Source organism: Bufo gargarizans, chromosome 11, assembly GCF_014858855.1.
Source record: "Bufo gargarizans isolate SCDJY-AF-19 chromosome 11, ASM1485885v1, whole genome shotgun sequence".
Lineage (NCBI taxonomy): Eukaryota > Metazoa > Chordata > Amphibia > Anura > Bufonidae > Bufo > Bufo gargarizans.
In genome coordinates, this window is record NC_058090.1 from 26,210,514 (window position 1) to 26,225,020 (window position 14,507).

Consider the following 14,507-nt stretch of genomic DNA (forward strand, 5'->3'; position numbering starts at 1 on the left):
GCTTTGTGGAGCGGGGACAGGCTGTTAGGGCCACAAAAGTCCTTTTAAGGACTGGTATAGGTGTGATATCGATAGGTGTGATATACTGAGGGATGTGATATACTTATAATATACTTTCTAACATAGAAAGTATATTATAGTACATTTGTATTGTGCAGCAGTTGTGTGTGGTTCTGCTGCGACACCGCAGCTATATAGAGGGACAAACGCTATTAGAATAACTAATTGCAACGGGTGTGATATACCTGTTGTCCCCCCAAAAACTGACTGAGGGGTGTGATATACCTTTTTCCACAAAATACTGATTGAGGGCTGCGATATACCTGTTGCCCCAAATAAACAGGGTAATGTGATATAACTGTAGTGGCAAAAAAATAATAATTGAGGGCTGCGATATACCTGCTTCCACAAAATACTGATTAAGGGGTTTGATATACCTGCTTCCACCAAATATTGATTGAGGGCTGCGATATGCCTGCTTCCACAAAATACTGATTAAGGGGTTTGATATACCTGCTTCCACCAAATATTGATTGAGGGCTGCGATATGCCTGCTTCCACAAAATACTGATTAAGGGGTGCCATATACCTGCTTCCACAAAATACTGATTAAGGGGTTTAATATACCTGCTTCCACAAAATACAAATTGAGGCCTGCGATATACCTGCTTCCACAAAATACTGATTAAGGGGTTCGATATACCTGTTTCCACCAAATATTGAGTCCTGTGATACACCTGCTTCCACAAATACTGCTCTTCTCTAGGGACTTAGGCACAGGGTCATTTTGAAAATAACAGGCAGAGGAAGAGGCAGGCCGTTCCGCAGGGGTGGTAGGGGTCGGGCAGGTGCACCAGGCCGGAGCCTAAGTGGTAAGTTGGAGAAGGCGTGTGCGATTACTTCAAAGGGCGCACCAGAGTTGGTTGAGTGGCTCACTCGCCCTTCCGCTTCTGCACCCTTCTCATCCTTTGTATCTGCACCCCCAAATACACCACCACCATAGCCCCTCCACTCGAGTCAGAGGAATTATTTTCCCATCCATTCCCAGACCTTACTGATGCGCAGCCATTCTGGACAACGGATAAGGAAGATGAGGTAGTGACGGCTGCCACCCAGCGGTCTGACGACAGTACCCAGATCAGCCCAAGGAGGGAGGTCCCCGCTGTTGCTGCCTACTCTAAGATCTCAAATGTCAGTGGCGGTGAAGGTGACGATGATGACGTGTCGATAGACGTCACGTGGGTGTCCACGAGAGGAAGAAGAGGGGAGTTCAAAGGGAGAGACTGAGCAGCAGAGAAGGAGGAGAAGCGGGCAGAGCTCGCAGGGCACAGGAGGTAAAAAGCAGACTGCAAATGTATCTGGAGCGAGCCATCCACCATGCCTGGTCACATCTGGCGCTCCCAGGATGCCAGCACATGGCTCCGCAGTATGGGCTTTTTTTAACGTGTCAGCTGCTGACAATTGTGTTGCCATCTGCAGCCTGTGCTGTCAACGCATAAGTCGCGGTAGGCCCAACACTCACCTCGGGACAACCGCCTTAAGAAGGCACCTGGCCTCCCATCTTCAAGCCTAGTGGGAGCAACGTCGTCAGAACTCACAAAGACACACTCCCGGCGCTGCACGTCCTGCCTCTTCTCCTCTCTCCTCCAATTTGTCCTCCACCTTCCACCATGCCATCGTCCGGTTCATCTGGCAGAAGGCAGGCTTCTGTGGCCCAAATGTTTGAGCGTAAAAAGTTGATGACGCCGGATAACCCTCTTGCCCAACGGCTGACCGCTGGCTTGTCGGAACTGCTAGCCCGCCAACTGCTGCCATATAAACTGGTGGACTCTGAGACCTTTAGAAAATTTGTGGCCATTGGCACACCGCAATGGAAGGTCCCCGAAAGAAAATATTTCTCCCAGTGAATGTATCTCTGGCACACAGTGTCGGTGCCAAGATACATCTGACCACAGACACGTGGTCTAGCAAACACGGGCAGGGAAGGTACATAACTTTTACTGCCCACTGGGTGAACCTTCTGACGGTCGTCAAGCATGCAACCCGTAGCTCCCGTGTGGATTTGGTGTTACCGCCAAGGATTGTATGCAGACCTGCCTCTTCTTCTCCTCCTCCTACTCCATCCTCGGTCTCCTCCTCGGCTGACTCCTCCATTTCCACTACTACCGCCTCTTCCGCTGCGCCCCCCAAGCTCCCCAGAACCTACTCGACGTGCCAGGTGAGACGTTGCCATGCTGTGCTGAGGCTGTTGTGCCTGGAAGCCAAGAGCCACACCAGTCCTGGACTGCTTTCAGCTCTGCGGTCACAGGCCGATCAGTGGCTAACCCCGCTCAATTTGACAGTTGGTAAAGTGGTGTGCGACAACGGTGCCAATCTGCTGAGCGCGCTGAAACAGGGCAAAATGACACACATGCAGTGCATGGCACAAGTCCTGAACTTAGTCGTGCAGCGATTCATTGCCAAATACCCGGGGTCCAGGACGTCTTGCGGCAGGCCAGGAAAATCTCTGGCCATTTTAGAAGATCTTACACGGCCATGGCTCGCCTTGCTGACGTTCAGCGGCGACACCACTTGCCCGTCAGACGTCTGATTTGTGACAGCCCGACGCGCTGGAACTCCACCTTGTATATGCTTGATAGGCTGCTCCAGCAGCAATGTGCCATTAATGAATACCTGTACGAACTCTGCAGCAGGACAGGTTCTGGGAGCTTGGTTTCCTTTCACCGCACCAGTGGCTGCTCATACGCGACGCATGCAACCATTTGATGAGATCACCAAACTGGTCAGTCGCAGCCAGGGCGCCATCATACCTTACTCCTTCTTTCTGGAGCGTGCATTGCGTCGTGTCATTGATCAAGCCGTCGAGGAGGAGCAGGAAGATGAGGAAGTCGCAATGCTGGATGAATTCAAAGGGGGGGGCAACTCCATCTGAGACAAGTCAGCAGGAGTCTGAAGAGGAGTCAGAGGAGGATGGTGGCTGGGGGGAGGAGGAGCAAGAAGAGCAGGCTTTGAGGGGGTGTTCTGCCAAATCTCTATACCTTGCCAAAAGTCTATACCGGAAGTGACGAGGCCGCCAAGGAATCAGCTGGAGGAGGGTGTGAGCGGCGCTGCGCAAGCGCACATCCACCGGCTTAGCAAAGAATTATTGCAGCGCCGCAATAGAAGTACTTCGCACACCGCGCGTGCGCAATTAGGGGTATAGAGCTTTTGCAGCGAAAAATGTTTCATCAGATCTCCCTACCCCTGAGTGCGCACGCACCCACAAATCATCAGTTGCAGTTCAGCTCTACTATGTGGTGAGCTCGGTATCCAGCACTCAGCTCTGCGGTAAGGATGAACTGCAACTGATGATTTGTGGGAGCCTGCGCACTCAGGGGTAGGGAGATCTGATGAAACATTTTTCGCGGCAAAGTACATTAGATATGCCAGGAATCGGACAACTGCGTATCTGATATTGATGAACTTTTCTGAGGGTAGGTCTTTAGTATGACGGCAGCTCCATGAAATACATTGCGTGTATGTTGTCCTCCCCAGAGCATTACACTCATGACATGTGCTATACATGCGGCACTGGACACTGTAGCTTTATCACAACCTGGGGGACAGAGATGGAACTGCAGTGGGACATCAGGTTTCAGCCACTGTACCCTGTAGGCTGTCACTCCTTTGTTTGTTTCCCCTTGCAGCGTCCTGGGCGAGGAGGTGGTAGGAATCTGGTCCAGACATAATGAGAAGTCAGATGTGACATGCGCCTGCGTCTCTCACTCAGGAATTAGCCTGGTTACGGGTGATGACTTTGGAATGGTCAAACTGTTCGACTTCCCCTGTCCTGAGAAATTTGTAAGTAAATGTTTTTCCAGTGCAAGTGTCGTATACTGTGAGGGTGGAGCAGGAATTCCATTGTAACCAGTCTGTTTCTTCTGTGTCCAGACAAAGCATAAGCGGTTTCTGGGGCATTCAGCCCACGTGACGAACATACGATTTACCAGTGCGGATCACTATGTGGTCAGTGCAGGAGGGGATGACTGCAGGTGAGGAGACCAAGCCAGATGTCCCCAGTATAATGGCAGAAAACAGCTCTATTGTCACGTGTCTGGAAAGCCAAAATATATTCCAGAGCTGCACTCACTATTCTGCTGGTGCAGTCACTGTGTACATACATTACTTATCCTGTACTGATCCTTCATTACATCCTGTATTATACTCCAGAGCTGCACTCACTATTCTGCTGGTGCAGTCACTGTGTACATACATTACTTATGTACTGGTCCTGAGTTACATCCTGTATTATACTCCAGAGCTGCACTCACTATTCTGCTGGTGCAGTCACTGTGTACATACATTACTTATCCTGTACTGATCCTGAGTTACATCCTGTATTATACTCCAGAGCTGCACTCACTATTCTGCTGGTGCAGTCACTGTGTACATACATTACTTATCCTGTACTGATCCTGAGTTACATCCTGTATTATACTCCAGAGCTGCACTCACTATTCTGCTGGTGCAGTCACTGTGTACATACATTATTTATCCTGTACTGACCCGGAGTTACATCCTGTATTATACTACAGAGCTGCACTCACTATTCTGCTTAGGCTACTTTCACACTAGTGTTACAAACTCTTCTGTTCAGTTACGTTTTGGCCCCATTGACAATGAATAGGGACAAAACAGAACAGAACGGAGCGCTACAAAATGCATTCCGTTACGTTCTCATACCGGAGAGCAAACCACAGCATGCTGACACAATAGAAAACAGATCCGTCCTCCATTGACTTTCAGTGAAGCTCATGACGGATTCATCTTGGCAATGTTAAAGATAATATAACGGATGCAGACGGTTGTATTATCAGTAACGGAAGCGTTTTTGCTGAACCCTGCCGGATCCAGCAAAAACGCTGATGTGAAAGTAGCCTTAGGATCCTTGCTCATATAAATTTGGTGGTTTTTAACCTGTTAGGCTGAGTTCACACGGGCGAGATTTCCGCACGGGTGCAATGCGTGAGGTGAACGCATTGCACCCGCACTGAATCCGGACCCATTCATTTCTATGGGGCTGTGCACTTGAGAGTTGATTTTCACGCATCACTTATGCATTGCGTGAAAATCGCAGCATGCTCTATATTCAGCGTTTATCACGCAACGCAGGCCCCATAGAAGTGAATGGGGCTGCGTGAAAATCACAAGCAAGTGCGGATGCGGTGCGATTTTCACGCATGGTTGCTAAGATGACAGTCTATTCACTGTATTATTTCCCCTTATAACATGGTTATAAGGGAAAATTATAGCATTCTTTAATACAGAATGCATAGTAGAAAGTCAATTGAGGGTTAAAAAAAAAAAAAAATTAACTCCCCTCCTCCTCTTGATCGTGTAGTTGCCGATCTCTTCTTACTTCTTTAATCATGAGCTGCCGGCTAAAGGACCTGTGGTGACGTCACATCACGTGGTCCATCACCGTGGTGATGGATCATGTGATGCGCTAAGTGACGTCACCACAGGTCCAGAAGAAAGAACAGGAGACCGGCAGCTACGTGATCAATTGGAGTAGGTGAGTTAATTTTTATTTTTATTTATTTTCAACCCTCAATTGACCTTGTACTAAGAATTCTGTATTAAAAATGCTATTATTTTCCCTTATAACCATGTTATAAGGGAAAATAATAACATCTACATTTAACCAAAACCTGAACTTCTGTGAAGAAGCTCGGGTCTGGGTACCACATTCAGTTTTTTATCATGCGCGTGCTAAACGCATTGCACCCACGCGATAAAAACTGAACAACGGAACGCAATCGCAGTCCAAACTGACTGCAATTGCGTACCTACTCGCGCGGGTTTGCCGCAATGCACCAGGACGCATCCGGAGCCAAAACGTGACGCCCGTGTGAACCCAGCCTTAGACAACAATAGAATGAGCACTGTGGTTTTTTTTTTGCCACTTGCATTTTTTTTATTTATTTTTGCACACAGTGGGGGTCATTTATTAAAGGCCAGCATTTTATGCCGGTCTTTGATAACCCCTGCGCTGCTGGAGGATGTTTTATTTATTAGGAAGCACATTTTCTGGCATTCCATGAGCCTAGATTGAAGTCTGCTTAAGCCCCTCGGTGAAGTAGATTTCAGTTGTCGTTTATGCCAGGAAACTGCTGTAAATGTTTGTGAATTTGCCGGGGCTGATGGCTCTGCCTCCCCGGTGTTAAGAGCAGAGTAAAAATGCTGAGTGCACCTAAATTTAGGCACACCGGCATTCAAAAAGTCCCAAAGCTGGCCCAAATTTTTTTTTTCGTTAAAGAAGCCTGGAATAAAGAAAAATGCCACCTAATTAACAAAAAGGCCATTAGCAAAGAAAAATTAGTATTTCCTAAAGACGCTCAGCTAATACCTGGATCTAACATTTTACCACTAAAACCAGTGCGTCCAAGCCCCCTGAACAGCCGAGCTCCTGTTATTTCCCGATTGTACGGTACCTGGTGTAAAAATGACTTCACTGAATGCAAACCACCATAGCAAGTTTTTTGGCAGACACTGAACAAGCAGGGGAGGCTGAGAGACTTCACCTCTAGACCGTAACACACTAATTCCCGTTTGCACGTTCATTCACATGCTCTCTCTCTTCTGCAGCTTATTTGTATGGAAATGTGTCCACATGCCGCACTGATGGCAGCACGATTGCACGACCTTCCACCTCTGCCAGCGGGTGGAGCCCGGGAACACTTGTTCCTGCAGAATCGCAAAGAGGAAGCATCCAAATCCAGAGAAGAGCGCGTCCTGCGGAGAAGGCGGGAGTCGAGTGGATCAGCTTTACATGGAAGCATGTGCAATCCCTTCTCCGCGGGGGTTGATCTATTCAGAGCAGGAGTCGATGTTTCTATTCCAGTTGCCGGAAAGATGTGGCGTTACGTTGTGAACCATATACCAGCATGGAGATTCCCCTCTGAGGATGGCGCAGAGCAGCCAGGACATGGCACCAGGGCCTCGCTTGCTCTAATAGCTGTGCCAGCCAGGATGCGAGTGCCTTCCCTTCTCTCCCAAAGTCTGACGTTTCCCGTCTTTGCCTTGTTCAGTCCGTTCCGCGCTGACGTTGCCATATTATGTGCTGCTTGTTATGAAGATGTTCTCCGGTCCGTTGTTCTTAAGCCTCTTCGGTGCTAGAAGGGGGCTGTATCTCATATTGGGGGTCAGTGGGAGCATTTACTCTGAGTAACAAATAGAATTTCTGATAAGTTTTTTTCAAGTTTTATTTGGCATCAATGAAGGTGGAGGGCGTCTTAGGCCTTATTCACACAACAGACTGTCCGTTTTTCCTGGCCATTTTCGCATCTGTTCCATGATCGGCTGAATTTCACTGGCTTTTTTTTTTTAAAATAAAATTCCAACCCCTGACGCATGTATAAATGTTCCCCATACTGGTCATCAGCTGTAAAGTTTTTTTTAGCCGGAAAAAACAACTCACCTCAGCCACTTGCACGCGCAGAGGCATTCGCTCCTCTCTTGAGGACCTGTGCACAAGCGAGATGACATCATCACACTTGAGTGCAGGTCCTTCGGAATCAAGACAGAAGTGACTGCCTCTGCAGTTGCCATTGGATAAGATAAATAAAGTTATTTAACCCCTTAAAGGCCATATTGCACAAGTGGACCCGTTTTTAACGGCCATTAGATGGGTGTTATTCACTGACTTAATAAAAAAAAAAAAGCCATGTGAATAGCCCCATAGACTGCAATGGTTCTGAAAATGGCCATTTTTCACTGTCATGTGAATGTAGCCTTAGAAAATAATTAAATTCCGCAGGAAATGACAATTCTGGAATATGTATTCTTATGACTCCATGTTGTGCCATTCTCTTATTTCTGTTACCAGTTTTTTTTGGGGGGAGGGGTTTCCGCACAGTCTAGCATTGTGCAGATCCATCTCCGTACAGTATTCGGGTCCATTCACACATCCATGTGTGTTTTGCGGATCTGCAAAACAAAGACCGCGGCATTGTGCGTTCCGCATTTTGCAGACCGCACATTGCCGGCACTAAGAGAATATGCCTATTCTTGACCGCTTTTGTGGACAAGTTTGTTCTATTTTTTTTCGGGATCGGAATTGCAGACCCGGAAGTGCGGGTCCACAATTCCGGATTCGGGCCGCACATCGTGTGGCCCCATAGAAATGAATAGGTCTGCAATACGTTCCGCAAAATGCGGATGTTTGAATGGGGCCTTAGACAGTATTGGCTCCGGTGAGACAAAGTTAGTTATTCACAAAGCCCATGACTTCGTTGAAGAATTTCGGTAGTTGATTTTTATAAAAAAAAAATTTAAAGTGCAAAACCGCTTTACAACTTGAAACCGAACTCTGCTTCGGTCCCTAAGGTACTAGTCAGAATTGAAGCAGAGTTCGGTTTCAAGTTGTAAAGCGGTTTTGCACTTAAATTTATTTATTTTTAATAAAAATAAATTACCACCAAAGTTATTCCGCGCCACTTTGTGAATAACTTACTTCAGCTCATGGGAGCCAATACATTCTAGTACTGTACGGAGACTGATCTCCATACAGTATTATTCCGCAGTTTTGAGCGAAGTGACTTTGGATTAAGCATCTGAATCTCGCTTCGCTCAACTCTACCAAATGTGCAGGATCCATTTTTTCTGTTCCGACAGATCAGAAGAATGGAAAATGAAACGGTGATGTGAACTCTCCCTTATACTGAATATAATCAGTCTGCTCAGCTCCTCCTGCTCTATAACATGCTGCCCCCAGCTTACATTGCATTTTCATGGCGACAGGTTCCCTTTCAATGACGTGTATGCAGGGGATTTGGAGCTCTGTATCAGGCATAGCTCCGACTGCTATAACGATCAGCAGACAATATGCAACCTGTTCACACTGGGTTGAATTGTGGACGCTCGCTGTGAAGCAAATCTGTCATTAGATTGCTGGAGCTCGTACCTGGGTGACTTGGGCTGGAGAAAGCAGCAGGAGCTAAAACCAAGACCTTCTGCTGATCAGTAAAGGATTAAAAACGGACAATTCACTTGCATTCAGTGGACGTGTGATAATCTTTAGGTGTATTTAGAACGGTTTTCACTTTTTATAATAAAGTTTGAGGTCTGAAATCGGCACAAAAAGTTTATAGATAATAAAGTCTGGAAAATTAGAAGTACTGAAAACCGCAAGAATATAAAACATTTAACGTGAAATAAAGTCTAAAATCCATAAAACCCAAAGTGGCATTTGCTGGTGCGATGCCCGAGATGATCTTGCGGCTTCTAGGCTCGTAAAATTAAGGCTGAGGTTGCGGAGTCCAAGCTGCTGCATCAGTCACTGACACGAGAGAAACAAAAAGTTAAGTGAGGACCTGACGGATCACAGAAATTGGCGCTTAACACTTAAGTGACTTAAAAGGGGTCATCCCCATTTCATCCTTTCAAGGCAGAGATGAGAATAACCACAGTAAGTACCGGCAGGGTAAAGGAGAGGTATGGAAATTACTGGCGTTCTGCTGTTTCCCATAGCAATGAATGGAAGCTGTACAAAAAGCGTAACACAGCAAGGCTGGACTGTTTTATTCTGTAATATCCGAGTGACTGGACAGCAGAGCACAGGCCACTCGGATATTTCCGTAAATCTGTCTGCCCAAAGCCGATGCTTACTGTATCACCAGTAGCCCCCTTCCAATAAGGATAATATATTTGAGAAGAGGCGAAGGCGTCATACCTGGCTTGGGTCCGCGTCCATGTTAGAGCGTGTCGGGGAGGAACAGAGGTGGTGGGGTGATAAAACTCACAGTCCTGCCGAGTGCAGTTACTGCTGAACCTGCAGTGCTAATAGTACGGGACCAGAAGAAAAGGACAATGAGAAGCTATTCGGATCCTGACAGACACTTGGAGCAAAAATGAAATCAGCCATAATTACCTTGGGGTGATAGAACGGACACTCTGTCTTCTTACAGGCCGGGAAGTAGCGGCACTGCTGCACCACAGGCGGAATATGTGCTACTGGAACAAGAAATCAGGTTCATTCAAGAGGGTAAAACATATCCAGTGAGAACCTCTTGGGCTCATGGAGCAGAAATGAGTGTCGGCGACTAATTACTGGCTGCCCATGGCTATCCTCAAAAGCTTTTAGCTACCGGTCCCCCGGTTTGACACAGCAAAGGGAGGGACTGTGCAGCGGCTCATACATTTAGGGCTCATTCACACCACCATATGAATTTGCGGAACGGGTGCAGACCCATTCATTTCAAATGGGGCCGCAAAATATGCAGACAGCACACAGTGTGCTATGCGCATCTGTTGTTCCATTCCCCGGCTCCTCAAAAAATATAATGCATTTAATATTCTTGTCTGCAATTGCAGACAAGAATAGGCATTTCTATAATGGGCCGAGAACGGCATCCATGTTTTGCAGACCCGCAAAACACGGCATAGTCGTGTGAATGCGCCCCTTAGCCTGAAGCACTGCATCCTGTGGGCCTGCCCCTGATGCACACAACATTCAAAGATCATTTTCACAGCACTCCACTTATTAAAAGCAGGGACAGAGGTATGCGTAGGCGGCCCCGTCACTCCCCAAACTGCGGGACAGAGGTATGCGTAGGCGGCCCCGTCACTCCCCAAACTGCGGGACAGAGGTATGCGTAGGCGGCCCCGTCACTCCCCAAACTGCGGGACAGAGGTATGCGTAGGCGGCCCCGTCACTCCCCAAACTGCGGGACAGAGGTATGCGTAGGCGGCCCCGTCACTCCCCAAACTGCGGGACAGAGGTATGCGTAGGCGGCCCCGTCACTCCCCAAACTGCGGGACAGAGGTATGCGTAGGCGGCCCCGTCACTCCCCAACGGGACAAGGTAGGCCCCCTGCGGGACAGAGGTATGCGTAGGCGGCCCCGTCACTCCCCAAACTGCGGGACAGAGGTATGCGTAGGCGGCCCCGTCACTCCCCAAACTGCGGGACAGAGGTATGCGTAGGCGGCCCCGTCACTCCCCAAACTGCGGGACAGAGGTATGCGTAGGCGGCCCCGTCACTCCCCAAACTGCGGGACAGAGGTATGCGTAGGCGGCCCCGTCACTCCCCAAACTGCGGGACAGAGGTATGCGTAGGCGGCCCCGTCACTCCCCAAACTGCGGGACAGAGGTATGCGTAGGCGGCCCCGTCACTGCCCAAACTGCGGGACAGAGGCACGCGGCCCCGTCACGCCCCAAACTGCGGGACAGAGGTATGCGTAGGCGGCCCCGTCACTCCCCAAACTGCGGGACAGAGGTATGCGTAGGCGGCCCCGTCACTCCCCAAACTGCGGGACAGAGGTATGCGTAGGCGGCCCCGTCACTCCCCAAACTGCGGGACAGAGGTATGCGTAGGCGGCCCCGTCACTCCCCAAACTGCGGGACAGAGGTATGCGTAGGCGGCCCCGTCACTCCCCAAACTGCGGGACAGAGGTATGCGTAGGCGGCCCCGTCACTCCCCAAACTGCGGGACAGAGGTATGCGTAGGCGGCCCCGTCACTCCCCAAACTGCGGGACAGAGGTATGCGTAGGCGGCCCCGTCACTCCCCAAACTGCGGGACAGAGGTATGCGTAGGCGGCCCCGTCACTCCCCAAACTGCGGGACAGAGGTATGCGTAGGCGGCCCCGTCACTCCCCAAACTGCGGGACAGAGGTATGCGTAGGCGGCCCCGTCACTCCCCAAACTGCGGGACAGAGGTATGCGTAGGCGGCCCCGTCACGCCCAAACTGCGGGACAGAGGCACGCGGCCCCGTCACGCCCCAAACTGCGGGACAGAGGTATGCGTAGGCGGCCCCGTCACTCCCCAAACTGCGGGACAGAGGTATGCGTAGGCGGCCCCGTCACTCCCCAAACTGCGGGACAGAGGTATGCGTAGGCGGCCCCGTCACTCCCCAAACTGCGGGACAGAGGTATGCGTAGGCGGCCCCGTCACTCCCCAAACTGCGGGACAGAGGTATGCGTAGGCGGCCCCGTCACTCCCCAAACTGCGGGACAGAGGTATGCGTAGGCGGCCCCGTCACGCCCAAACTGCGGGACAGAGGCACGCGGCCCCGTCACGCCCCAAACTGCGGGACAGAGGTATGCGTAGGCGGCCCCGTCACTCCCCAAACTGCGGGACAGAGGTATGCGTAGGCGGCCCCGTCACTCCCCAAACTGCGGGACAGAGGTATGCGTAGGCGGCCCCGTCACTCCCCAAACTGCGGGACAGAGGTATGCGTAGGCGGCCCCGTCACTCCCCAAACTGCGGGACAGAGGTATGCGTAGGCGGCCCCGTCACTCCCCAAACTGCGGGACAGAGGTATGCGTAGGCGGCCCCGTCACTCCCCAAACTGCGGGACAGAGGTATGCGTAGGCGGCCCCGTCACTCCCCAAACTGCGGGACAGAGGTATGCGTAGGCGGCCCCGTCACTCCCCAAACTGCGGGACAGAGGTATGCGTAGGCGGCCCCGTCACTCCCCAAACTGCGGGACAGAGGTATGCGTAGGCGGCCCCGTCACTCCCCAAACTGCGGGACAGAGGTATGCGTAGGCGGCCCCGTCACTCCCCAAACTGCGGGACAGAGGTATGCGTAGGCGGCCCCGTCACGCCCCAAACTGCGGGACAGAGGTATGCGTAGGCGGCCCCGTCACTCCCCAAACTGCGGGACAGAGGTATGCGTAGGCGGCCCCGTCACTCCCCAAACTGCGGGACAGAGGTATGCGTAGGCGGCCCCGTCACTCCCCAAACTGCGGGACAGAGGTATGCGTAGGCGGCCCCGTCACTCCCCAAACTGCGGGACAGAGGTATGCGTAGGCGGCCCCGTCACCTCCCCAAACTGCGGGACAGAGGTATGCGTAGGCGGCCCCGTCACTCCCCAAACTGCGGGACAGAGGTATGCGTAGGCGGCCCCGTCACTCCCCAAACTGCGGGACAGAGGTATGCGTAGGCGGCCCCGTCACTCCCCAAACTGCGGGACAGAGGTATGCGTAGGCGGCCCCGTCACTCCCCAAACTGCGGGACAGAGGTATGCGTAGGCGGCCCCGTCACTCCCCAAACTGCGGGACAGAGGTATGCGTAGGCGGCCCCGTCACGCCCAAACTGCGGGACAGAGGCACGCGGCCCCGTCACGCCCCAAACTGCGGGACAGAGGTATGCGTAGGCGGCCCCGTCACTCCCCAAACTGCGGGACAGAGGTATGCGTAGGCGGCCCCGTCACTCCCCAAACTGCGGGACAGAGGTATGCGTAGGCGGCCCCGTCACTCCCCAAACTGCGGGACAGAGGTATGCGTAGGCGGCCCCGTCACTCCCCAAACTGCGGGACAGAGGTATGCGTAGGCGGCCCCGTCACTCCCCAAACTGCGGGACAGAGGTATGCGTAGGCGGCCCCGTCACTCCCCAAACTGCGGGACAGAGGTATGCGTAGGCGGCCCCGTCACTCCCCAAACTGCGGGACAGAGGTATGCGTAGGCGGCCCCGTCACTCCCCAAACTGCGGGACAGAGGTATGCGTAGGCGGCCCCGTCACTCCCCAAACTGCGGGACAGAGGTATGCGTAGGCGGCCCCGTCACTCCCCAAACTGCGGGACAGAGGTATGCGTAGGCGGCCCCGTCACTCCCCAAACTGCGGGACAGAGGTATGCGTAGGCGGCCCCGTCACTCCCCAAACTGCGGGACAGAGGTATGCGTAGGCGGCCCCGTCACTCCCCAAACTGCGGGACAGAGGTATGCGTAGGCGGCCCCGTCACTCCCCAAACTGCGGGACAGAGGTATGCGTAGGCGGCCCCGTCACTCCCCAAACTGCGGGACAGAGGTATGCGTAGGCGGCCCCGTCACTCCCCAAACTGCGGGACAGAGGTATGCGTAGGCGGCCCCGTCACTCCCCAAACTGCGGGACAGAGGTATGCGTAGGCGGCCCCGTCACTCCCCAAACTGCGGGACAGAGGTATGCGTAGGCGGCCCCGTCACTCTCCAAACTGCGGGACAGAGGCACGCGGCCCCGTCACGCCCCAAACTGCGGGACAGAGGCACGCCCCAAACTGCGGGACAGAGGCACGCGGCCCCGTCACGCCCCAAACTGCGGGACAGAGGCACGCGGCCCCGTCACGCCCCAAACTGCGGGACAGAGGCACGCGGCCCCGTCACGCCCAAACTGCGGGACAGCGGCACGCGGCCCCGTCACGCCCCAAACTGCGGGACAGAGGCACGCGGCCCCGTCACGCCCCAAACTGCGGGACAGAGGCACGCGGCCCCGTCGCGCCCCAAACTGCGGGACAGAGGCACGCGGCCCCGTCACGCCCCAAACTGCGGGACAGAGGCACGCGGCCCCGTCACGCCCCAAACTGCTCACAGTCCCACTTCAAATAGGTAAAGTAGATAGAAAAGCCTTTGACAGTATCCCGTGTGTTTGTGTTGCACAGATAAATATATCCTGTGTAGATAACTAACTACCTTTTGTTAATCATGCAACAGGTTATAGCATTTTTTTTTATACTCCAATCACATCCAAAGCTGCATGCTTCCACTTGACCAG

At 52.2% G+C, this 14,507-nt stretch overlaps 2 protein-coding genes across 11 annotated transcripts in view; one reads left to right on the plus strand and one right to left on the minus strand.

Moving 5' to 3' along the window:
* The window catches only part of EML5 (EMAP like 5), a 114,467-nt gene extending 106,469 nt beyond the window's left edge, over window positions 1-7,998 (plus strand). For 5 of the 7 annotated variants that reach the window (XM_044271778.1, XM_044271779.1, XM_044271780.1 and 2 more), the window contains 2 exons: window positions 3,687-3,840; window positions 6,628-7,998. In XM_044271778.1, coding sequence (XP_044127713.1) covers window positions 3,687-3,840; window positions 6,628-7,158 — 685 coding nt within the window. In that variant the 3' untranslated portion in view covers window positions 7,159-7,998. Of the gene's footprint in view, window positions 1-3,686; window positions 3,841-3,930; window positions 4,032-6,627 lie in introns of all 7 variants that reach the window. The other 2 variants (XM_044271781.1, XM_044271782.1) reach the window with 1 other exon arrangement.
* A 1,037-nt stretch (window positions 7,999-9,035) lies between these two features.
* ZC3H14 (zinc finger CCCH-type containing 14) overlaps window positions 9,036-14,507 on the minus strand; it is a 29,111-nt gene continuing 23,639 nt past the window's right edge. For 3 of the 4 annotated variants that reach the window (XM_044272102.1, XM_044272104.1, XM_044272101.1), the window contains exons 15-17: window positions 9,911-9,993; window positions 9,713-9,819; window positions 9,036-9,319 (exon numbers count right to left, since the gene is read on the minus strand). In XM_044272102.1, the coding sequence (XP_044128037.1) occupies window positions 9,313-9,319; window positions 9,713-9,819; window positions 9,911-9,993 (197 nt within the window). In that variant the 3' untranslated portion in view covers window positions 9,036-9,312. The remainder of the gene's footprint in view (window positions 9,320-9,712; window positions 9,820-9,910; window positions 9,994-14,507) is intronic. The other variant, XM_044272103.1, reaches the window with a different exon arrangement.